Genomic DNA, 26,570 nt, shown 5'->3' on the forward strand with positions numbered 1-26,570 from the left:
GGGTGCCACGCCCACTTTAACACCCACAAGCGAATAGAACACTAAGTTCCGTCTAGTGTCTAGTGTCACTAAATTTGATATCAGAACTTTTATAAATTAAAGATGCGATCGTCACGTCCCATTGCCCAGTTAAAAGGTGTTTTTATTAGATGTCCGAAGCTTTTGTTTTAAAAATCAATTATAATGTGGGAGTTCAATTTACCTTTTCTGTAATCATTCGCGATCCACGAAATGATCAGGAGGATAGATCCCACACTCGGTTAAAAAAGGATTTGTAATATGTATTTTTTTCCAAATTTTTGATTTCTACTCAACAATTTTTTATATATCCCCCAAAACCAAATTCTATATCCGCCACTGGCTGTAATGCTCATATCAGCTATTGTAAAAGCATTAAAATCAATATATATATATCCTTGGCCAAGCCAAGTCAACTTGATAACTGTATATCGCACTTAATTATAGAAACATTTATACGAATTAAAAAAAAGTATTTGTTAAACATTTAAAAAAAATTTTATTACAAAAAGATTTAGTCGATGACAAGCTTCCAAGTGTTTTTTATACCCTTGCAGAGGGTATATTGATTTCAGTCAGAAGTTTGCAACGCAGTGAAGGAGACGTTTTCAACCCCATAAAGTATATATATTCTTGATCAGCATGACTAGACGAGTCGATCTAGCCATGTCCGTCTGTCCGTCCGTTTCTACGCAAACTAGTCTCTCAGTTTTAAAGCTATCGGGCTGAAACTTTCCCAAAAGTCTTATATCTTTTGCAGGTAGTATATAAGTCGGAACCAGCTTGATCGGACAACTATATCTTATAGCTCCCATAGGAATAATCGGACAAAAAAATTTTAAAAAATTATATCTTTGGTGTTTTTTAGCATATAACCTCCTAAGCTTGGAAATAACATTTTTTAATTAGTTTTGAATTTTAAATTAAATTTTATCAAAATCGGACGACTATATCATATAGCTGCCATAGGAACGATCGGAAAATTTTTGGAAAAATAATATGAAACAAATTATAGCTTCAGTGTTTTTCAACATATAACCTCCAACGCTTGGAAATAACATTTTTTAATTAGTTCTGAGTTTCGAATTTAATTTTATCAAAATCGGACGACTATATCATATAGCTGCCATAGGAACGATCGGAAAATTGGTAGGAAAATAATATAAAACAAATTATAGCTTCGGTGTTTTTTGACATATTATCTTATACTATTGGGAATATCATTTTTTGTGTTTTTAAATTTAATAATTATAGCTGCAAGGGTATATAAGCTTCGGCTTGCCGAAGCTAACTTCCTTTCTTGTTTCTTTTACTTTAAGAAATTCGAATAAGAAATTTGTATCATCAATGTTGCATTGTTTTGGGCATTCAAGGCAAGGCTGAAATGTTTTTCATACTGAGTTTTAGTCAGTCAATAACTTTTAAACATTAGTTTTTATGACAAAGTAGTTTGAAATTTTAAAATAAATCGTTCGAACCAATTTTGAGGAAATTGGCAGAAGGTGGTTAAAACCTTTTTTTGCTATTACTTTAAATGTTTTGTGTTTAGAGAATTTAAGTAAGTGCAGCGTGATTATCATATAGAGTAACCTTTTCAGCGACATATAGCACGCATCTTTAGCATTAGTTGCTTAGAATTTATATCCCCTTAAAGTCTAGCTACATTTGTGATTTTCCGCTAAACTAGCTTCTTTAGACACCCAGAAAGTTTAGAAACAAAGGGACACTTTCATTTTGGAAAGACCCCCAAAATCTTGGTTTTGCAATAACTTGTTATTGGATTTAAACAAATAAGATGTCATTCGACATTCAGTATGAATAAAACTAGTCTAACAACCTGGGGCATGTATACCCACCAGCTTAATTTTCATTTTTTACACTTTCACAACTTTTTCTCCTAAACCAAACATTCAAAATATTAAGGATTTGGTAAGCAATCTTTTTAGTTTTTGCAGTACCTTTCGATTGGTTTATTACTCGTTATGATCAGAGCACCACTGCAGATCTTTAATTCCGCGTCTATACATATATAGTTGGCGCCTTCGCGCACTCTCCTGGTGCCCGTTCCCCACTATGTGGACTACCGTCCACAGTGGTTATTAAATTCAATGGAGTCCGCTAGGGATGGAGATATGTTCATGCAGCAAATCGGCTGTGGCCGATGTTAGTGAAATCTTGTTATACCCGTTAGTCGTAGAGTAAAAGGGTATGCTAGATTCGTTGGAAAGTATGTAACAGGTAGAAAGAAGCTCTTCCGACCCCATAAAGTGTATATATTCTTGATCAGGATCACTAGTCGAGTCGATCTAGCCATGTCCGTTTGTCCGTATGAACACTGGGATCTCGGAAACTATGAGCTAGAGTTTTGGGACTTTGCATGCAGATTCATGGGCTTCCTGCGCAGCGCAAGTAGGCTGCTACGCCCACTCTAACGCTTACAAACGACTATATCACTTAAACTTGTCTAGCGCCGACATTTAAATGAGAGATTGTTCTTATTATCAGTACCTATCTCTATGACAAAAATTATTGAAATAGGACCAGTCACAAAAAAGTTATAACCAAATAATAATCAATATCTTGCAATTCAATCGAGATTGCACACCACATGCAGCAAACAATATGTTTTCACTAATAGCCACCAACTAATTACAAAAAACCAACTAGCCGCTAGGGGCGCTGTAAGTGGCGCTATAGAAGAAGAAGAGGGGTGGCGCTATTGGCTAGGTGTGTTAGTAAAAAAAACCGAGTTGCTTTAGGCATATCTCCATCCCTCTCGCACTCCTATAAGCTGAGTAACGGGTGTCTGATAGTCGAGGCCATCGACTATGGCGTTTTCTCTTAATTATACCCGTTACTCGTAGAGTAAAAGTATATATATTCTTGATCAGGATCACTAGCCGAGTCGATCTAGCCATGTCCGTCTGTCCGTCTGTCCGTATGAACGCTGAGATCTCGGAAACTATAAGATCTACAATACTGGGATTAGGCATGCAGATTCCTGAGATTGACCTAAAAAAAAGTTTGCCACGCCCACTTTAACGCCCACAAGCCGCCCACAAACTTAAAAAAATCGTAAATATGAACGCGGCTATCTCGGAAAGTATCAAAGATAGAGAAACGGGATTTCAGATTTAGATTCCGTAGGCTTGAGCGCAGCGCAAGTTTGTCACTCGAATATGCCACGCCCACTCTAACGCCCACAAGCCGCCAAAATCTGTGGCGCCCACAATTTTCATGCTAGATAACAAATTTTAACTGAAATGTATTGGTCTCGTCAATACCTATCGATTGATCTAAAAAAATTTGCCACGCCACTCGAACGCCCACAAACCGCCCAAGCCTGTGGCGCCCACAATTTTCGTGCTAGATAAAAAATTTTAACTGAAATGTATTGGTCTCATCAATACCTTTCACGCCCACTCTAACGCCCACAACGCTTAAATCTGTCTACCGCCGGTAGGTGGCGCACTTGCTTCTTGCATATCTCCATTTTCCTTTGGTCCCTTTAGCTGAGTAACGGGTATCTGATAGTCGAGGTACTCGACTATAGAGTTCTTCCTTGTTTTTGTTTATTTCTATGTCAAGCCGTTTTGGCTTCTGGTAGACTTTTCCGTTCGTTTGGGGTCCTATTTTATTATTGACATAGAATAGAAACTAGTTTGAAATCTATTTTAAGTAAAAAAGAGATCTAGTATGCTTGTATATTACAACTATGACAATCCATATGTCAATCTCGGCAATTGAATTATTATTTTTCGCTTGGTAAATTCGTAGAAATCAAGGCAATCGATGGCAATCTTGGCTCGCTTTGATGGCCCAAATAGCAGCGCCACAACTTTCTGCGGGCAACTCAAAATCAGTTTAGATTCACTGTCATTTGAGCGACAGCACATGCAATTCAAGACGCCAAACGAGCACACAAGTACATATATGTATTTTTGGATATATTTTGAGTTGGTTGGAGTATGGAGTACGGAGGCTTCTATGCTATTGAATCCCATTTAAAGAGTTCATTTTCCATTCGTATCGCGTTCTGAATGAGCGGAAAACCCTGGCAAATGGTTTTGGGGTTTCATTTGGTTTATACCAGAACACTCGAACACATTCATTTGCATATGTGCACGAGTGGCCAACTGACTGAAATACTGAACCCTGAATGCCGAGTCCCAAATCCTTGTCAGCTGAATTACGCGCTTTAAAAACAATTTTGTCGATTCTCCGCGTGTTGCTGGGTGTTTTAGGTTTTTTAATATTTTATTGCGCATATCAAATTCGCATTCGAGCGGAAATCCCTAAACAGGGACAAAACGCCTCCGCACCCAGCCATTCAAACCACATAAAAACTGTACACTGGGGCCAAACTCGACTAAGAATGGTATTTACTATATTATTGGATTGGACCTTTATTTACCTTGATGGGTGCTAGAAAATCTTTTTAACTTTGAATCCCCGTTTTGAAGTACATATGTTCACGTAAAATTCCCTTACGCAAGGATTTTGAGAAAAAGGACCTCAAAGTTAAATTATATTAGACGGATTCTTGGTAAGTTAAGTCGTCAAAGCATTTGAAAAGTGTCACTCTTTATTTTTTTTAATTTCGTTGAAATCCTGATTACATAATATATGTACAGCCCCATTAGAGAAAATTTGTAAAGATATTGTTACTATTTTTTATAGATAAAAAACAACTTTTGGCAAAAAAATAAGTTTTGTGTGTTTGAATACTAACTAAACAAATTCCAGATAAGGTCAAACCTATATTTGTCTTTTCTGAGCTCTTATAAATTCGCCAATAGCCGCGTTCAGTGGTAGAACAAAAACACGGATCGCTGATGGGTCAGTTATCAGTTACTAAGTTTCTTCTGCTAACCGCTCATGATACATTACGTCTCAAAAGTTAAATATCTTAAGTTAAAAACTACACCGGAATATTTCAACTTTTTTTTTAATTGGTTGTAGGTTTTTGACAGCCACTTTATAAATACATGTTTTTTCTATAAATGATGAGCTTAAAGTTACCAAAAACTTCTACCTGTCACATTCTTTCCAAATTTGTAAGTAATTGGGGACTTACATATGTTGAAATAACATTCATCTTTAAAAAAAGTTTTGCCGTTTAAAATTTACATATATATTTTTCTCCGTGTGTCGGGACGCAGAGACAGACAGATGCACGTGCTTCTGTCACTCGCTTGTTGGCTGCGATGTTGTCTGGCCATGTTTATGAATATATTTGGCCAAAGAATGGGTGGCAATCGCGGAGGTGGCCGTGGGCGGTGGGAGTACCCTATTTGTTGAGGGCTGAATCGGTGATTGGGGGCTGGGGTGCTTGCGTCAGGTTACCTTGAGAGGTTTGTGCCTTTTTGTGGCCTCTGGCTCTTACTGAAATCAGCACGCAAAGTTATATTTTATTGATTCTGAACCAACTGTGATAGATGCCCGGCGAACACTTACACATCGCCACATGTGAGCACAAATTTTTGTGGATACACGTGTGTAAATATGTAGTATCTGTGCGCTTCGTTGGACAAAATACCATCACGCCGATGTTTAAGTGCGCACGTGACGGCCCAGAATAGGACAGAGTGATTTGGAGAGTCTGCAACATCCCCAGACCAAGTGGTGGAATCGGTTTTCCAGTCTTTTGCTTTTTATAGCCGTTACTCGAAGAGTAAAAGGGTATATTGTATTCCTTGAAAATAACCTGAATGGTAAAATAAAGAGTTTCCGACCCTATAAAAAAACTAGCCGAGTAGATGTAGCCATATCCGTCTGCCTGTCTGTCCGCATTCTGCGATCTTGAAAACTATAAGAGCAAGAGATTTCATAAATCGCCGACTCCACTTTTACCCACCTCTGCACTTAGAAGAAAAGTCAATTATTTTGTGCTTGAATCAAGAATTTTCGGTGTCAAAACTTCGCCTTGCATTGAAAATACAGAACCCAAAAACAAAATGCAGCTTTCGAGCACGAATTTTCAAGACCGAAAATAATAGGTTTCAGAACCTTTCGGTCTACAATCAAGAATGAATAATTCTAAAGTCTAGTCATATTTGTACTAAAAGAGATTTTCTTCTTCTTCCAAAAATGAAAATGATTGACCCTTTGTTTTTGTGTTTGTATGAATCCTTTTCTTGATTTTTGGGTCTTGCGAGCCTTATGGGTATATTAGGTAGCTCGAGATAGAAAACTTTTTTCTACGACTTTTGGACAAGCCCGCTAGTTTAGCGGCAAATCAAAAAAAGACAGATTTTAAAGGCTTATAGTTTTTAAGCAATTTTTGCTACAGAGTCGTGTTATATGACAGATCCTTTACCTTTTCAATTCAATTTGTTTAACACTTCACCTATACTGAAATTTTCGGACTATAACAGATTTAGAGTTAGAGCAAAACGTTTTTTTAAAACCACTTTTTGACTATATTCTCAAAATTGGTTTGAACGATTTCTTTTTAAATTTTAAATCTTATTGTTCTTGAGATTCCTCAAATTTTTATATATAACACTTTTTGTCATAAGAATTACGGTTTCGAAGATATTGAGCGATAAAAAGTGCAACCCTTTTCAGTTTAGCATTTCATTTCTTACTTAAATGCCTAAAACTATACGACAGTAATTTGATGAGAACAAATTCTTATAAGATTGGTTTTTTAATTAAAAGGGCAGCATTTAGAAGTCTGTTATCGACTAAAACTTTTTGTAATAAAAAAATTATTAAGAGCACGAAAAATTTGATGTAATGCTATATCTTATATCAAACAAAAACACCTCTTAACGAGGTAAAAAGTAGTGGCGAACGCGCCTTTAACAAAAATTTCTGATATCAACAATTGTGACGAAAAATGATATTACATTCGATAAAATAAATAAACTATATTAAATTTATGATTTCGGCCCGCAACAGTAAATATTTATTTACCTACACGTAAATTTACTGTTGTAGCGTGCCGGTCTCAGTAAGAATAAAACTAGCTAAACAGCCGGGGGCTTTTATCCCCACCGTATCCAGCAGCTCAAATTTTCTAAATTTTTACTTTTACACTTTCACCTCTTTTTCTCCCAAACAAATCTATATTTCGAAAGTCTTGGTATGCAATCTTCTTAGTTTTTGCAATACCATTCAATTGCAATACCATAATTGCAGATTTTCAATTCTGCGGCTATATATAGTAGTTGTCTTCGCACGCTCTCTTGCGCGCTTCGCCACTACGTGTACTGCCGTCCACAGTGATATGAGTATTACAGAAAAAGTGAATGGAACTCCCATTTGATAATTGGTTTGTAAAACAAGAAAGGAAACTAATTTCAGCAAGCCGAAGCTTCAATACCCTTGTATGTCGATCCCGTGGGAGCATTGTAGATCATAAGCTTTCCGGTATTTAAAAAACTCAAAACTAATTACAGATGTATTAGGATAACGTCCCATTTCAATTTATTACCGTATATGTTTACCGAAAACAAAATATAACGGTTTTTGTAATGTTTTGACATTAATTATCCAATTATGGCAGCTATATGATATTGTTGTCCCACTTTTATACCCGTTACTCGTAGAGTACGTCGGAAAGTACGTAATAAGCAGAAGGAAGCTCAAAACTAATTACAGATGTATTAGGATAACGTCCCATTTCAATTTATTACCGTATATGTTTACCGAAAACAAAATATAACGGTTTTTGTAATGTTTTGACATTAATTATCCAATTATGGCAGCTATATGATATTGTTGTCCCACTTTTATACCCGTTACTCGTAGAGTACGTCGGAAAGTACGTAATAAGCAGAAGGAAGCGTTTCCGACCCCATAAAGTATATACATTCTTGATCAGGATCACAAGCCGAGTCGATGTCCGTCTGTCCGTAAGAACGCTGAGATCTCGAAAACTATAAGAGCTGTAATGCTGGGATTAGTCATGCAGATTCCTGAGATTCCTGCGCAATCTAGTCCTGACAAGGACTGGGGGCGAGGGAGTTGCGTCCTGAGCAGGCGCGCTGGCTGCCGGCTAAGCTCGTCGGATTTGGGATGGGTTCTTTGGAAACCACTCCCTCTACAACACAACGTGAATAAATTTATCGTGCCTGAAAAGTGGATATAACATGTAAGGTTCTTCGGTCTTCTATCCACACTGCCCTAGAAGCTTAGCTGTCGCTTGATCGTAACACGATCGGGCTGTAATTCGGCCCATACCCTCCCCTTCACACGTCGTGTGCCAAATGGATACGATCCCCTACTGTCATTGTCGTCAGGCAAAAGTTATGTCATTGTTCTTGACCCCTTCTTCCATTTTACCCTTTTTTAATGGATTTCTACCGAGACAATTTAATATTTCGGTTTACATTACAATGTTATTGAAAAGTTTCATGTACGGGTGCATAACGCTGACAAAAAGATAAGATATATGTGTAGGTGCAATTTCCAGAGTTCAGACTAAAAGTAGATGAAATAATTTAAAAGAAAATACATCTTTATGTATCTTACATAGTTTTCTAAGAAGTTATAAAAATATTTGTTTTTGATTGACACTGATCATGTTGTCGTCATGCTGGACACATATAAATATAAATAGATTTACGAGGGACTGTTAAAATGCGTTTCGTTTATAAGCATAACATCAATTGAACTGGCGGTAACATAGTGCTCTTACTCGAGACTTTTGCCAGCGAGACCATTGGCGTTCCAAAATGAGAAACGAATGCTTAAACTGCCGGTAAACTGGTTAATAAGAATCTCCATCATTTTCAACATCATTGACATTATTTGGTCAATACGGGAGATAAGTAGTTCAAAGCCAGCACTAGACCAAGGAGCCTCGGGTGCGCGTTGCATTAAATTGGAAGTGCTGGAACCAGAAGACGATGAATGTATAGAAGAGCCCCAAGCACTCTAAGCAGGAAGAGAGGCAGGTAAAAATTAAACTGTGGGTTGTTTTTTGGTTGTTCTTTTAGAAATGCTGGACATTTGGGGTAGCCTGCATTGTGTTTGGAACCGCAGGTTGGAACCGCACTTTGATTGATTCTGAGACCTAGCGGGGCAAACAGGGTTTCGAGATTCATGAGATTCATTTAGCGCTACTGGGAGGCAAGAAACAGTATGTTTTTGTGTGTCCAATATTCTGGCAATTTCAACACCTAACAACTTCATCTCGGCGTTCAGGAGGGACTATAGTAATTGGCTGATATGCCAACGACTTAATGTCGTAGACATTAACATTATTTAGCTCAACGAAGATATTATACATTGGGTCTGTATCCATTGTTCTTACCAGGGGGTCGTGAACATTGCGGACAATATGACCAGCGGCGCCTTTGACTACGATTCTGAAAGATCGATCACTGTTAAATTGCCAAGAGCTAAACTGGATATTATTACTCCACAACTATCTTGTATGTATCACCATCGAGAGGAGACACCCAACTGTAGCCGGTCCAGTTATCTTAAATCTTATATTGGTTGTAGCAGCCTTGATGAGATTCATAAGGAGTTTTACATCAATAACACCCTTAATCACAATGGCGGGAGGACGGAGGTCAGATTTAGATGCCTTGGTCAAAGAAGTATCAGTACCACAAATTTCTCTACAATTTTGGAAAATTCCACCTCTATTGTTAGATGTTATTGTACGATTACTACTCACAGGATGCTGGAGGCAGTTAGAGGTCTCCGATGGGGGAGACTGAGTGGCCATATGATCATTAGGGAATGGGTTATCAATGTCATTATCAGATAAGAGCCTTTTCCATGACCTGAATATTTTTGACCAGGAGAGTCTTACTCCTCTGATCCAAATAGTTCCGAATTAACCTTGCTATGAAAATTACGAAACCGCTTAACAATTGGTTCAAATCTGAAATCAGTAGTCAACATCGAGCTCGCTTCTCCTATGCGTTTGGCAGACTCGCAACGCAACTGGTCAGCCACTTTTTGGGAACCTTGGGTACGAACATTATTTATTTTGACTATTGAATTTAAAATTCATATTATTTTTTGTTATGACTCCCCTAAGTAAAAACTTAATAAAATTCGTCACCCCTATCTACGCATCTGGGTTTACAACTTAATTCGATCGAACTATCATAGCAGATTTGTAATGCTGAGGCTGTATATACATAGTACTCCCCACGGGCACACTATCGGTTCGATTCGTCACTACGTGGACTGTCGTCCACATTGATAAGTTCTTGATCAGCATCAAGATTATTCATGTCCGTCTAACCGTCTGTCCGTGTGAAGTCTGTGATCTTAGATACACCCAAAAAAAAATCTTCGAGTGTCAATTTGATAATTGTGGGTGAAAATGACACTAAAAGTATACTACATTGTATGAAAAATCTTTTTGATCCTAATTAGTGTCATTTTGACCAAATCCAGGGTCTCGTCGATACCAATAATTGTATTTTTATTTTCGAAATTCGAAATGCGCCTATCGTGCAAGCAAGCGCAGTTATCGATAAATCATTGTGAGCTCGACATTGCGTAAAAGAGACAAATATTTCAGTGCAAGGTGCTAGTGCTTATTGAATCAGGTAAGTACATCCCTAATAATATAATATGTAATATGTATGTAATGTACTTTGCGGTTACATACATACATATTTACGCAGGAATGTGTATCTATTCGTTACGGCGATCTTCGAATTCATAGATACACACTGCACATATATACAAGGGTGGTCAAAAGTATTTTCACAAAAAAAAAGTTAAATATATTCATAATTTGAACTTACATCTTGTTAACTTTGGCATCAATGGAAAGGTAATTTAAATGCCGTTTGAATGATACAATACATTTCTTAACACATTCAGTACTTATTGAAAAGGACGAATTTGTGTGAAAATGTCCTTTTTGAACTTTTTTCCTCGACTTGAAAACTTAAATTTTTTGATGCAAAAAGTTTCTTCAAACAAAAATAATAGCAACTGCAAAAAGAATTTTTCAAAAATCATTTTGCTTATATTTTTTATGATTTTTTGAAAATGCTTAGAAACATGCATTTTAGGCATATTTTTCTCTTTTTCATATAAATTTTTTCCGACAGTGTCACCTTTAAAAAATCATAAAAAATATAAGCAAAATGATTTTTGAAAAATTCTTTTTGCAGTTACTATTATTTTTGTTTGAAGAAACTTTTTGCATCAAAAAATTTAAGTTTTCAAGTCGAGGAAAAAAGTTCAAAAAGGACATTTTCACACAAATTCGTCCTTTTCAATAAGTACTGAATGTGTTAGGAAATGTATTGTATCATTCAAACGGCATTTAAATTACCTTTCCATTGATGCCAAAGTTAACAAGATGTAAGTTCAAATTATGAATATATTTAACTTTTTTTTTGTGAAAATACTTTTGACCACCCTTGTATATATGTAAGCATGTAAGCACTGACGGTGACATCGCTTGCAATTTTTGAATGCAATATTTTTTTCTCATTTAAGTTCACTATGGAGGACAACGTTTCTATGCAGATGGACCGCCTATCCACGTATGTACACCTGGTCGACGGCAGCAAATTTATAAAATTAAAAATATACATATAACTTCAATAAAAAAGCCAAATTTGTATTAAAAAAAAAAGATAAATAAATTACACCAGTTTACAAAAAAAAATTGATGAAATACGCACTTCAGGAAACCTTTGTTTTCCGGTAAGATACATCTCCCTGATTAAGAAAAGGGCATTTAAAATTTTTTCTATGGTACCAATTTTTTTTAAAGTGTAAAAAACGTTTTTCGCACTTTTTTATTTTCTAACTCGAGTTGTGATAAACCGAATTCGGTCATTAAAGACTTAATTTACAGGTAATGGAATGCCCTTTAACTTTCTTATACACATCGTTGAGTTCCATTCATTAGTTTAGAAGCTACACTTCGTCAAAGTTGAAAAAGTTGGAAAAAATGCAAAAACACTGGCATAAATTGCTTCTTTAAAAATACACGCCTAAAAACCGAAATTAGTTTTATGTTGTTTTCTTAAAGGCTGAACTTTAACGGAGAATATAAGCCATTGATCACGACAATCCGTTGGTAAATCGATTTTTTACAGATTTTTAAACGTATGTACCCAAGTTCAGTGTTCGGGAGCAGCGGCCGTTAAACATTATTTTAAATTTTCAGTGTTGGGGAACGTAAGAATTTGGTGCAAGTTGTAGTGCATAACGTCAGTTTCCTTGCTATTTCCTTGCTAAAAATATATGAAAATGATTTCCTTGTATCTGCAATCGCATCCTTTTTAGCTTGCCCAGCACTAATAGCAAAGAAACTGACGTTATGCATAACTACTTGCACCAAAATCTTACGTTCCCCAACACTGAAAATTTAAAATAATGTTTAACGGCCGCTGCTCCCGAACACTGAACTTGGGTACATACGTTTAAAAATCTGTAAAAAATCGATTTACCAACGGATTGTCGTGATCAATGGCTTATATTCTCCGTTAAAGTTCAGCCTTTAAGAAAACAACATAAAACTAATTTCGGTTTTTAGGCGTGTATTTTTAAAGAAGCAATTTATGCCAGTGTTTTTGCATTTTTTCCAACTTTTTCAACTTTGACGAATTGTAGCTTCTAAACTAATGAATGGACCTCAACGATGTGTATAAGAAAGTTAAAGGGCATTCCATTACCTTTAAAATGAGTCTTTAATGACCGAATTCGGTTTATCACAACTCGAGTTAGAAAATAAAAAAGTGCGAAAAACGTTTTTTACACTTTAAAAAAAATTGGTACCATAGAAAAAATTTTAAATGCCCTTTTCTTAATCAGGGAGATGTATCTTACCGGAAAACAAAGGTTTCCTGAAGTGCGTATTTCATCAATTTTTTTTTGTAAACTGGTGTTATTGGTCTTTTTTTGGCTGTGAAATCAACAATTTATTCGTTTCATATTGATACTAAAATCGTATCAAGTTGACCCTAAAAATGGCCCTTTTTTACCCCTAATGAGTATCAAATTACTGCGAAATATTGTCAATGTGACCACATATTCTTACTAAAAAATGCCAATGCGTAGTGTCCTTTTGACACCAAAAAGTGTCAAATTGATATTTTCGAAAATATCAAAATGACACCAAAATAGTGTCAATTAGATGTGCTTCGTATCAGAGATTTTTTGACACTCAATAGTATCACATTGACACCTAAATAATGCCATATTGATGACGATTTTTTTTGGGTGTAGTATAAGAGCTAAAAGATTGAGATTCCATATTTCGATACCTTAGCTTCTGATTCTGTGCAAATTTGTTATCCGAATGTGCCACGTCCACTCTAACGCCCACAAGCCTCCCAAAACTGTTGGGCGAACAGTTTTGATGCTAGAATAAAAATGTGATCTGAAATGTATTGGTTTCGACAATACCTATCGATTAACCTAAAATACATTGCTTTATACTGTCTGGGACCCACATTTTTGGTGAAATTCAACACATTCAAGATTCTTTAAGCCGGACTGTTTATGTTGTGACCAATTAATGTAATCACCTCAGGGTGCGCCCTGCCATCTCGGAAAAAGACTGTTTGCAAATTTCCATATCCCTTACGCTCCCATTATCTGAGTAACCGGTATCTGATAGTCAAGGCACTCTACTACAGAGATCTCCCTTGTTCTCTTTTGATATTATTTTGATCACACATCACAAGAATTTTCATAGTGCCCTCGAAGGTATTCCGAAAATGCTCCCGAAAATATGCAGACTTTATGCCGGAATTATAATTCTTGCTGCATTAGCGGCTGCCACTGGCCACGCTGCGAATGCTCTGTATTGGATTATAGTCTACAAATTAACTGTACCAAAGACTCAAAAAAGGAAAGCCCACATGGTTATTTTTTGTGTTTTTCAGAGTAAGTCCAGGAACTAAAGTCGATGAAAAAAAGCATCGGCGAGAGTATAAGCGGAGTTTCGCGTTAAATTTGCCAATGGGACTAAGAGATTTTGTGGAATTTAAAGAATGTATTAATGAATGAATTTACAAAGATTAGTTGTCGGGCTTACTTATATTTTATATCTTCTTACTTTTGTATTTAACTATAAAGTATTGAATTTTTGTTCTATTATTTGCCCGATCATTCTTATGGGAGCCTTAGACTGTACGAAATTTTTGAGTTTTTAGCTCTATGGAGCCTGCAGATAAACTTTGACAAAACTAAGGTTAGACAGTAAAAGGAATTGAACTTGAAGAAATCACGAAGTTTAAATACCTCAGCGTTACTGTGTCCTACAACATGAATTGCACATAAAGATAATGCTTTGGATAGCCCTATCACTGTGGACGGCAGTTCACAAAAATTTTCTCATTTGGCACATTGAAATAGAATTGGCTTTGTATGCGAGAAGCTTAAAATTTTTGCTGAAGCGCGCAGAATGAAAGCATTTTAGAACATTTATTCATTTAGTCCAATGTACAAGAATTGTTCGTCATAAAATTGTATAGCAGAAGTTTTGTATGTTGAAGATTCGATCGTCACGACCCGTTACAACGTTAAGAGGTATTTTTATTTGATATGCTTTCTAGGCAGCTACATGCTTTTACAGGCAGCTAGCCCTGAATTTTAGAAAATATATTTCTGAAAATCAACAAAATGTAATAATAGAAAGATATTACAAATCTAACTGGGAATCGGAGTTATTCTGGTTATGTAGTTATGTTATTCTGTTCCTGCCGGTTATGTAGTAGAAGCAAAGACAATATAGATATATATATATATTATATTATTTTTATACTCTTGCAGAGGGTATATTGATTTCAGTCAGAAGTTTGCAACGCATTGAAGGAGACGTTTCTGGACCCATAAAGTATATATATTCTTGATCAGCATGACTAGACGAGTCGATCTAGCCATGTCCGTCTGTCCGTCCGTTTCTACGCAAACTAGGCTCTCAGTTTTAAAGCTATCGGGCTGAAACTTTCCCAAAAGTCATATTTCTTTTGCAGGTAGTATATAATTCGGAACCAGCCGGATCGGACAACTATATCTTATAGCTACCATAGGAATAATAGGGAAAAAAAATTTAAAATATTATATCTTGGTGTTTTTTAACATATAACCTCCTTAAATTGGAAAAAACATTTTTTAATTAGTTTTGAATTTCGAATTAAATTTTATCAAAATCGGACTTTTATATCATATAGCTGCCATAGGAACGATCGGAAAATTGGTGGGAAAATAATATGAAACAAATTATAGCTTCGGTTTTTTTTGACATATTATCTTTAACTACACTCAGAAAAAAATCAAGTATTTCGTGCTTGAACCTGGTATTTTCGGTGTCAAAACTTCGCCAAGCATGGAAAATACAGAACACGAGAACAAAATACTACTTTCGAGCACGAATTTTCAAGACCGAAAATACTAGACTTAAGAACCTTTTGGTCTTCAATCAAGTATGAATAATTTTTAAATCAAGTCATATTTGGACTAAAAACAAGAACGATTTAATAATAAAGTAAGAAAGTTGCAGGCATGATTTAAGGACGAATAATTCTTAAATCAATATATAAATATTATGAAATTAAAATGAGTTTTTATTTGATGCTAGTAAGAGAAATAAGTATTGGAAACTGAAACGAAATAAACGAGATATATATAAATAATATTAATATTTTAAGTTTACACCCAAAAAAAAATGTTCATCAATATGCCATTATTTAGGTGTCAATGTGGCATTATTGAGTGTCAAAAAATCTCTGATACGAAGCACATCTAATTGACACTATTTGGGTGTCATTTTGATATTTTCGAAAATATCAATTTGACACTTTTTGGTGTCAAAATGACACTACGCATTGGCATTTTTTAGTAAGAATATGTGGTCACATTGACAATATTTCGCAGTAATTTGATACTCATTCGGGGTAAAAAAGGTCCATTTTTAGGGTCAACTTGATACGATTTTAGTATCAATATGAATCGAATAAATTGTTGATTTCACACCCAAAAAAAGACCAATAATTTATTTTGCATTTCTTTGTAAATAAAATATGTTTATTTTATGATATTTTAAATCTAATAAATGTGCTGCCGTCGACCAGGTGTACGTGGATAGGCGGGCCAGTAAATACATCGATTTTATTTAATTCTAAATAACAAAATAAATAATATTACAAAAATATAATTAATAAATATTGTTGAATTAATTGTGTAACAGCAAACGAACCTGTTAATTTTGTTAGACATCCTTCGTCCAAATTGGTTTCCTTAACAAATTTGATCAGCTTCTGCATAGAAACGTTGTCCTCCATAATGAACTTAAATGAAAAAAAACAAATGGCATTAAAAAATTGCAAGCGATCGCAGTAACGAATAGATACACATTCCTGCGTAAATATGTATGTATGTAACCGCAAAGTACATTACATACATATTATATTATTAGGGATGTACTTACCTGATTCAATAAACACTAGCACCTTGCACTGAAATATTTGTCTCTTTTACGCAATGTCGAGCTCACAATGATTTATCGATAACTGCGCTTGCTTGCACGATAGGCGCAGTTCGAATTTCGAAAATAAAAATACAATTATTGGTATCGACGAGACCCTGGATTTGGTCAAAATGACACTAATTAGAATCAAAAAGATTTTTCATACAATGTAGTATACTTTTGATACTCACTTAGGATTAAATTGATCCCAAAAATTTGATCCTAGGTGTAGTGTCTTTTTAACCCACACTTATCAAATTGACACTCGAAGATTTTTTTTTGGGTGAACTTACGACTTACCGCTCACGGGCATTAACACTGTCTAATTTATGAGTACTTTCAGAATAAACAGTTGGGAATTATTAGAGTTGGCAGACATTAAAATTCCAAAAAGTGTTCAATATGAGATTTTTTTGAGCACAAACGTTCTTAAATGTTAAGCATGCAATTTTTCTTAAATCAAGGCTGCCTGTACTTGTTTTTAGCACGGTGTTTTTCCCTGAGTGTATTGGGAATATAATTTTTTGTATTTTTAAATTTAATAATTATAACTGCAAGGGTATACAAACTTCGGATTGCCGAAGTAAACTTCCTTTCTTGTTTTTTTTATGGTCCTTGGTAGAAGGTTCTTGTTGAATTCTCATTGTCAACTTATTTTGCTCTCCTTCACTTAATCATATTTATTATGATGTAAACACACTTTTAGTTTCAAATTGGAATTGAAATTGATCTACAAACTAAAAATTATAAATGTAACGGAAAGGAAGCTAAACGTTCCCATGGGAGCATTGTAAAAGTCTGTCCGTCTGTATGAACGCTGAGACCTCGGAAACTATAAAAGCAACAACGTTGGGACTCTTGAGGTTTTTGCGCAGCGCTAGTTTAATTTAGTAGGGTGCAACGCTTACCCTAACGCACACAAAGGCCCATAAGGCTAAACCCTGTCTAGCGGCAACATTTTTTAATATTTTGTAAAAATATAAATAAGAGTTTGTTCTTATTATGAATACCCATCTACATGCCAAAAGCTGAATTGTATTATTGAAATCGGACCAGCCATTAAAAAGTTATAATAATCAATATTTAGCTATTCAATATAGATTGCATACCGCATGCAGCAAATTAGCTATATAAGAAGAAGATAGGTGGAGCTATAGGCTAGGTGTGTTAGTGAAAAAAGCAGAGTTGCTTTAGGCAATTCTCCATTCCAATCACACTCCCTTAAGCTGAGTAACGGGTTTCCTAAGGTCGAGGTCATCGACTATAGCGTTTTCTCTTGTCTATTTTCTAAAAGTCGGAAAGCTCTGTATATGCAATGCTCCCACAGGAGCAGGGTATAAAAACTTCGGCTTGCTAAAGTTAGCTTCCATTCTTGATATGGTTACAAATGGGTACAAAAAACACTCAGAACTCAATTTTAGATTTCAGATCGCGTTTTTCCCTGTTATCAGTTTGGTTCCTTTTCGTTGCTCTGTGCTTAACATAAATTAAGACAGTGGCCGGGCAATGTTTACCGCTTTCCCTCGTCCGATTTCTCACAACCCCATTGATAACTGGATTTGCAGCAAGCAAATCGGTATGTTTACTCAATTCCCATTCATTTTCCGCCTTCTACTCTCCCCTTTTCGATCTTACGGATCCATTCCATCTAACTTATGACACTGGCTCGTGTGTTTCTCGGCAACTTCATTATCGATTGCTGATCCATGAGATTAGATGGACACAGGAAGGCAATGGACTCCCCGTCTCCCCAGACCCCTGCCGGTTGCCCGTGAAACATTCACATCCGTTGTGGCGCACAAATTTGTCCACAAATTAACACAAAGCGTGCGGAGAGGACCCCCGGCCGTTGTCCGATTTCCATTTCCCAGCGCCCATTTGCCATCTCCCGTTGCCCATCGCCATGAACAGTTCCATGGAGCACCTAAATTGTACCAGCTAGCATTTAGAACCATCCTCACCAACACCCACACCCGCCCCAAACCCCGGAGCACACCCACCGCCCAGTTTGGTAGGCACTCGCACATTTGTTGGAACATTTATCGCCGGATTTCCACTGTCGTGCCGAAATGTTCAACAAAACACACATAGTTGCACACACATACGTGCAGGCAAGCACTGAAAAAAAGCACTAAATACTAATTAGGTTCAACATTTTAATGAAATAACATATTTTTTAATACCGCCATCCAAAAATTTAACGTTAAAGCAATTGTATAACTCCGATTTAGTATAAACTAAAACCGTGGGGCTGGCCAAAAATCGGTAGCACTATTGTCGCGAAAGATGGTTATAATTAGACAGACAGGCTTCTGCAATAGCGACCAAGGCAACAGTTCCATTTTCTATTTCATGGTTTTTTAGTCACATCGACGAAAAGAGCGAAGTTTAGTTAAAATAGTTCTGAACCACAAAAATTTTGCAAATATATGTATATTTTTGATGGCAAAAAATACCATATATTGGGAGTTCAGACAAAAATATTATTAATAATAATATGTATACTTCTTGTGTTTTTATACCCGTTACTCGTAGAGTAAAAGGGTATACTAGATTCGTCGGAAAGTATGTAACAGGCAGAAGGAAGCGTTTCCGACCCCATAAAGTATATATATTCTTGATCAGGATCACTAGCCGAGTCGATCTAGCCATGTCCGTCTGTCCGTCTGTCCGTCTGTCTGTCCGTCCGGATGAACGCTGAGATCTCGGAAACTATAAGAGCTAGGCTATTGAGATTAGGCGTGCAGATTCCTGAGCTTCTTACGCAGCGCAAGTTTGTTTCAGCAGAGTGCCACGCCCACTCTAACGCCCACAAACCGCCCAAGACTGTGGCTCCTACAGTTTTCATGCTAGAATAAAAATTTTAACTGAAATGTCTTGTTCTCATCAATACCTATCGATTGACTCAAAAAAAAGTTTGCCACGCCCACTTGAACGCCCACAAACCGCCCACAAACTTCAAAAAATCGTAAATATGAACGCGGATATCTTGGAAAATATCAAAGATTGAGAAATGGGATTTCAGATTTAGATTCCTTAGGCTTAAGCGCAGCGCAATTTTGTCACGCGAATATGCCACGCCCACTAGAACGCCTACAAACCGCCCAAACCTGTGGCGCCCACAATTTTCACGCTAGATCAAAAATTTTAACTGAAATGTATTGGTCTTGTCAATACCTATCGATTAATCCAAAAAAAAACTTTGCCACGCCCACTCTAACGCCCACAACGCTTAAATCTGTCTACCGCCGGTAGGTGGCGCATTTCAATCTCGCTTTGCTGCTTGCATATCTCCATTTTCCTTTGGTCCCTTTAGCTGAGTAACGGGTATCTGATAGTCGAGGTACTCGACTATAGCGTTCTTCCTTGTTTAACATCATTTTATAGTCATATGTATTAATAACTCATTTTTAATAATTTTCTACAATTGTTTTGTTTTTTGATTCAGTCCGTAAAACTTGCGTTTTGGGTTAACTCTCAAAAATCCGGTCACACTGCAAGGAGTAAGATAAGAAGTGCAGGGCTTTAATTAAGAGATGAGAAAGAGTCGTTGGAGGATCCCATATGAAAGAAACATCAGTGCGTATGGTGTTTTTTACTTGTTAAGATGATTTGGCGTCTTTGGAATTTCTTTGGATATCACAGAATACGAAAAAAACGATTGTACAATTTAAAATCTGTATACATTTGGGTGTGGTACAATGAGGTTTTTACATAGGCAGATGGAGGTAAGCAAACCTAAAGTCTTTGTAGGGTCTTTGGTGTTTCTTTGGTATTTTTTGGTATACTTAGTATATTATTGGCTATGCTCAGCGATTCATTACAAAAGAATCTGATGTAGCACTCGAGTAAGAATGTTTTCTTTTTCCGAACGGCTAGCCTGACACGAACACAAAACAAATTTATTTTTTGAGCCGTACCCATCTTTAGACTCGAGTTATGGAGATATTGCAGTGTAAACGCTGTTTTGAAGTAGTCGAGTTAATGACCCACTCTACAGAGTGGAGTGAAATAATCAATCAGATAGTATCAGCAGCGCACCTAATTTATGTTTTCCCAACCGCATTTAGCCTTGCAAATGTTAGCCTTTTTAAAACATTTAATGTTTGACTTTGAACAATTCCAAACGAAAGTGTATTTTCGTGTTTTTTAAATATAGTTAAAAATACATTTTGCAATAGTGCTCTACGGAAAAATTCTTTCTTTTAGCATTAAATATTTTTATTCGAGCCCCTGCTTCTGAACTACAGTTGTAATTAGCTAACTATTTTTGTAATGCATTACTTTTTTTATTATAAACAAAAATAGTAAGCCAATGAAAACACTTTTTATTGGCATTGAAAAAAAGTAATGCTACTAAAACCATATCTCATTGGCATTGAAGTGTTTTATTAGATTATCATAAAAAACACATTTTACTGTAATTAGAACAATAAATCCTTGATCAATAATTGGTAGCCTTCTGAATATTGGCTAGACTTTTTTAAAACGAGGATGACGTGCGAATTCGTTAAAAGAGGAACTCTTGCTCCTTTAGTCAGAACAGGAAACTCTTTCCTTCTCTAAAGAATTCGCGGTTCCATTTTTTTCATCATACCTTACTTTATATTTTCCTGCCTTTCCTGCCTGCCATTTTTTCGAGTGCATTTGAAGGGGCAGAAGGCTGAAGCTGGTTTTGCGGCTCGTCGTGTTGTCTCGTATGTTGAATAGAAATAAATTTGCGACTTAAGTCCTAGCGCGCATTAATTCGGCCTAATGCCGTGTAGTCGCATCCGACCAGCAAGGAAACCCCCACTGTCCATGCTTACGCTGTTTTCGGACTAACATTTTATTTATGACATGGGAGAGGGTCCTTTGTCGTTTCGACCGCAGTCAGTGGCATAAGCTAAATGGTTAGGGGTAAAACGGTAAAAGGGGAGGCAGCCCAACAAATCTCTCGTACCCAATACCAATGCATTGTCCTGGACCGGTCAACAAAGCCGATTTATGGATTGTCCTGCAAGCGAACGAGTGTGTGTGCGAGCCCTGTTTTTGCCGGGCATTCGACTGCGTGACGTGCGTGCGCCGGGGCTATTAAATTATTTGTAAACAATTTTTGATATCTGATTTTATGCGCACACATCCACTGCTACGATTGTTTGGCTGTCATAACTTTGAAGAACTTACCACGAAAAATACACCCAAGCAGAGAGAATTCTAACGCTCTCATCTGAGTTGAAAATGTTTTTAGAACTAGAACGACATTTTTATACCCGTGACTCGTAGAGTAAAAGGGTACACTAGATTCGTCGGAAAGTATATAACAGGCAGAAGTAAGCGCTTCCGACCCCATAAAATATATATATTCTTGATCAGGATCACTAGCCGAGTCGATCTAGCCATGTCCGTTTGTCCGTCCGTCCGGATGAACGCTGAGATCTCGGAAACTATAAGAGCTAGGCTATGCCACGCCCACTCTAACGCCCACAAGCCGCCCAAGCCTGTGGCGCCCACAATTTTTCTGCTAGATAAAAAATTTAACTAAAACGTATTGGTCTCGTCAATAGCTATCGATTCATACAAATAAAATTTGCCACTCCCACTCTAAAGCCCAAAACGCTTAAATCTGTCTACCGCCGGTAGGTGGCGCATTTCAATCTCACTTTGCTGCTTGCATATCTCCATTTCCCTTTGGTCCCTTCTGCTGCATAACGGGTAGTTCATAGTCGAGGTACTCGACAATAGCGTTCTTCCTTGTTTAAGCTCAAAATGTTTTCATTGTGCTTGAGTCAAGTTAAGTTGGATCTTAAAATCTGAGTTAATCAAAATTGTTCTTAAAACAAGAACGAAATGTCATACATTTAGCACGTGGTTCTTAAATCAAATTCAATTTGTTCTCAAAAACCAAATAATTTTAAAATTTTCTTAAAGTTAGAACGGAAAGGACTAGAAAAATAACAAAAAGTGAGTTGCATTTCGAGTTGAAATGTTTTTTTTGCGGATTTTTTAAAACGCGTTAGTATCTTTTCGTTTTCACGTGTTTCGCCATACGAGAGTTAGTCGTAAACTAATGGAAAAACATAAAGACTTACAGCTCTGATCGCGCATACATTACCGGTCCCTTTGCTCCCATAATGCGGAATAGTAGCTTTCAGATCCCGCCACAAACGCTCGATTTTTTTGGTATTGGCCTTAGACACAGGATCGACAAAATTAAGGGAGTGGTTAACCGTCATGTGATGAAACCCTTTGTCATCCAAGCAATTAATTGTCCGGACTCACGGTCGATACCTCCAAACACCCATTGGCCCTCTTAGACTAGTCCACAGTTATATTTTCTCCTACCAATCGTAGTTTCATCAACTTCAACGGATGCTCCATTGCCTGCGATAATGCATTTGTTATTTTTTTTAGCCCAATCTATATATGTAAATTTCACGTAGGAAGTTTGAGTAGATGGCAACAGTTTGGGATGCCCAACCGAGTTCTTCCTCCAGAAAAGTAAAGGTTGACCTTTTAAGCTCCCAGGCAATAAACTTGCATATCTCAACATAAGATTAGTGCGCCTTTGCAATAAATGTGTTGCAGTATGCACTTTCCTAAAATAGCGTAGTGTTTTTAAACTTAATAAATAAATGAAAACAATGCAAACCCTAAAATCGCATTGCCTTCTTATTTTCTTCAGTTTGCTACGGGTAGCTTCTTGGTATCGGCGCCGGCATTCCCACATTGGACTCTCACCATCCTTAAAGACAAGGCTGCGTTAGAGTGGGCAAACTTTTTTTTGGATCAATCGATAGGTATTGACGAGACTAATACATTTCGCGGCGAATTTTTTTCAAAATTTTATGCCTAATTTGTTTTGGACGATTTTTATTAATTTCACATAATTTCACGTTCACGAATTTTTAGTTTTCTTTATTTAAACATACATCAAATATATTCTCATAAATATTTATTTATTTAGGATCCAGCCGAAGCAGACGTTGAAAGTACTTAGTCCAATTCTGTGATTCCCGATATGATATGGAGGTGCGGAAAAATGTTAATGGTTAAATAAAAAAAATAACATACAAACTAGATTGTGTACTATTTAATGCTTTACAGATTTAGATTAAATTTGTCTGCAATCACGACTTTTTCATAGATCATGGACTACTATGTTGGTTCCTGTCTATGTTGGCTAAGTCAACAACCGCGATATCTTCAGACTCGCTTTGAAAAGTTGGTCATCGATGGTCACGCGAATTCTTAAGGAATCGCGGTCCATCGAGGGTATTTAACTCGCGGCTGTGGGGCCTGGCGTGCTACAAAAACAATTACACATTTTTGTCACATTATTTAGAATGCTTATCATTTTGACAAGGGATACAAAGCCCTTATGTTTTTTATATCAAAACACTCAAAATAATAGAAAATGCTACTTTATTTTTATAGCAAAACACGTAACTTTGAAATTCGATTACAAGAGAACCATTGCAGACCGCGCCTTTATTTTTTCATGTAAATTCTTAAAAACTCGCGGTCCGTCGAGGACATTTTTTTTTGCTAGTTTTGGGGGTGAGGACCGTTAACTGTAAGAGCCACAGTAATAATCTCTAGAATCTGCATGCCTAATCCCAACTTTCTATCTTTTGTAGTTTCCGAGATCCCAGCGTTCATACGGACGCACAGACAAACGGACAGGGCTAGCTCGAGTAGTAGTCCTGATCAAGAATATATAATCTTTATGGGGTCGGAAACGCTTCCTTCTACCTCTTACATACTGTACGGCGAATCTACTTTATAAGTAACGGGTATAAAAATCAAAGTCCCTAAAAAAATTAAAAAATGTATGATTTGTATTTCATAGTTATCCAGAAGATTGGTTTTATCAATCGGATGTAAAATTAAGTTTCAAAATTAAAAGAGAACCACATCGATAGTCGATAAAAGAGTTTACAAGTTTGGGGTCATAAAAATTTTCAGCTACATTAGATGCGGCGGACGGGGTTCCAGATTTTGGAGTTGGCTTAACTTTCAATTCATTATACCGCCGCCCGACGATGTGACAACTTTTGCAATGACCGAAAACAAAGGCCAAATACAATCAGCTGTAAACAAAAGCCAACCTTCAGCTCTGGAGAGGATTTCAGAGGGAATTTTCAAGCCGGGGGAAGACAAATTAGTTGCAAGTTGCAAGTGGGGCTGTTTCTTCAGAGTTTGTTCAAGTTTCCAGAATCCCCCCGCGCCGCTCTTTATCGGTTCCGTGGGCTTTGTTGAAAGTTCTGTGCAAATGCGAAATAGAATTGGACAAGCAGCCGAACGCCGTTTGGCCACCGAAAAAGTTTTCCCTTGCACTTTCATTACTTTTCTCCCTAAGATAAGCAAAAGCAAAAAAAAAAAAAAACGAATCCACTTTGGCAATGCGCGAATTAGCCAAATAATAAATAAGTGCAGGACAAAAGTGGCTAAGAAATTTCAAACAACAATGAAATTACTCGGCTGGTCGTTGCAAATACTTTTTGCCTAATGCCTGGCAACTTTTCGACCCTTTCAACACTATCCCACACATCGTGGACAAACTTTACTTTGTAGGCGAGTGTGTGTGCCACTTGATGATATTCGAATTTTATTTATGTTTTGCTCTTTACACTTTTTTTCATGGTTTTTTGCATGTCGCCTTTTATAGTTTCCGACCCCAAGGTCCTCACCTTTGGTCACCCGAAATCTAGTCATCATGGCGAGCTGACCAAATTTTCGGTGTCTCTAATTATTTTGGCTGACACTGCATTAGTTTTCTCTGTCGTTGATAAGAAAGTTGCCAGAATACGGAGTGTGGCATGTTCGGCTACAGTTCACTTTTATTGCCCAAGATAGCTGTAAGTTTCCGCTCGCCATTAACTGAAACTTTGGCCCAACTTTGAATACTGCTCATACGTCCTGTGGTGCGAAAGGTCCTTCCCGTCATCAGACCGGCATTTAAATGAAACTTTTGCAGGGGATGTACACACTAGTAACTTGGAAAAAATATCCGAAGGAAGAAGCAGAATCGAAAAATCACATCTTCAAGGTTCTTAACGAATGTTTCATGAACTTCCTGGAAGGGCGAGCACGGCGGAAAAAATAATATTAATGAAGATATTAAATGGAATTTTAAAAACTAGAATGCATTTGAATTTTGCTGAAAATAGCCCAATCGTTTACCTCTTTAAGTTTTTGGTGTGTAAATTATAGAGTGACATATGTATAAATAAAGATTATCTTAATATAATAATTTAATTGATTGAAAAGGCGTGAACCATTTCTGTTCACAAACCGAAGATGACCCATATAGGCGCCATTTTCTTGCCGTGCACTAGACGCCCGCCTAAGTGCTGCGCTAACTTCATTTGCGCGCGGCAACGCGTCGTATGCGTAATGCCGGATCCCAGGACTCGCAGTCCCGCGTCTAAACAAACAGCAGGGAAGTGCGCTGAAGTGGAGGATTGGGATCGGGCCGGGGGGTTATGAATGCGACTTTGACTGCGATGCGTTTAGTTGAGCGGAAGTCGAGTGCTTCGGCAATTTGTAGCAAACTCTTAATGCAGCTGCAGACCCTTTGTTTGGCAGGATCGAGCGGAGTTCAGTCTGAGTTGAAGGGATATGCGGTAAATGAATGAATTAGGAAGCCAAATCCCGGATAAGCTTAAGTGTGTGGCATGCTCCAGGCAAGGGCTCGGGCCTTGAGTTCCTTTCGCCAAGTATTTGGTTTGGATTGGCTTGGCTCAGCTTATGCATTTGAGGAAAGCTTATAGCGATTCGGAAATTATTTGAAAGAGACTCAGCACAGGGGCGCAGACAGTCCTCTGCTCGCAAGGGCTTATTACTACTAGTTGACATTTTCCTTAAATTGTCTTTTATTTTAACTTTACTTTTATGTCACTTTGTTCTACATGTTAGAAATGGTACTTATCTTTCTTCTAACTTATATCTATATACATAAAGATAACCCTAAACTAAGAACCAACGCACGGCCAAATCCATTTAAGTACACTATTGATTTGTCTTATTCGAAACTGTAAACTGTGAAAAGATTTGCTCAGATATTGTGGGACTCCTTATCTGGCCCCAATCGCTTTAAATTAGGAAAGACGTTTAAATCGACGTTTTAAATTAAAAAATAGGCCCCAAG

At 36.9% G+C, this 26,570-nt stretch overlaps 2 protein-coding genes across 4 annotated transcripts in view; one reads left to right on the top strand and one right to left on the bottom strand.

The window, feature by feature from the left end:
• LOC119558267 overlaps positions 1–23,454 on the top strand; it is a 95,228-nt gene extending 71,774 nt beyond the window's left edge. The window contains exon 5 of the mRNA XM_037871618.1: positions 23,385–23,454. Within this exon, the coding sequence (XP_037727546.1) occupies positions 23,385–23,407 (23 nt within the window). The 3' untranslated portion in view covers positions 23,408–23,454. The remainder of the gene's footprint in view (positions 1–23,384) is intronic.
• LOC119558262 (chaoptin) overlaps positions 1–26,570 on the bottom strand; it is a 412,604-nt gene that overhangs the window by 255,440 nt on the left and 130,594 nt on the right. The window lies entirely within an intron of this gene.

This window comes from Drosophila subpulchrella, chromosome X (assembly GCF_014743375.2).
Source record: "Drosophila subpulchrella strain 33 F10 #4 breed RU33 chromosome X, RU_Dsub_v1.1 Primary Assembly, whole genome shotgun sequence".
NCBI lineage: Eukaryota > Metazoa > Arthropoda > Insecta > Diptera > Drosophilidae > Drosophila > Drosophila subpulchrella.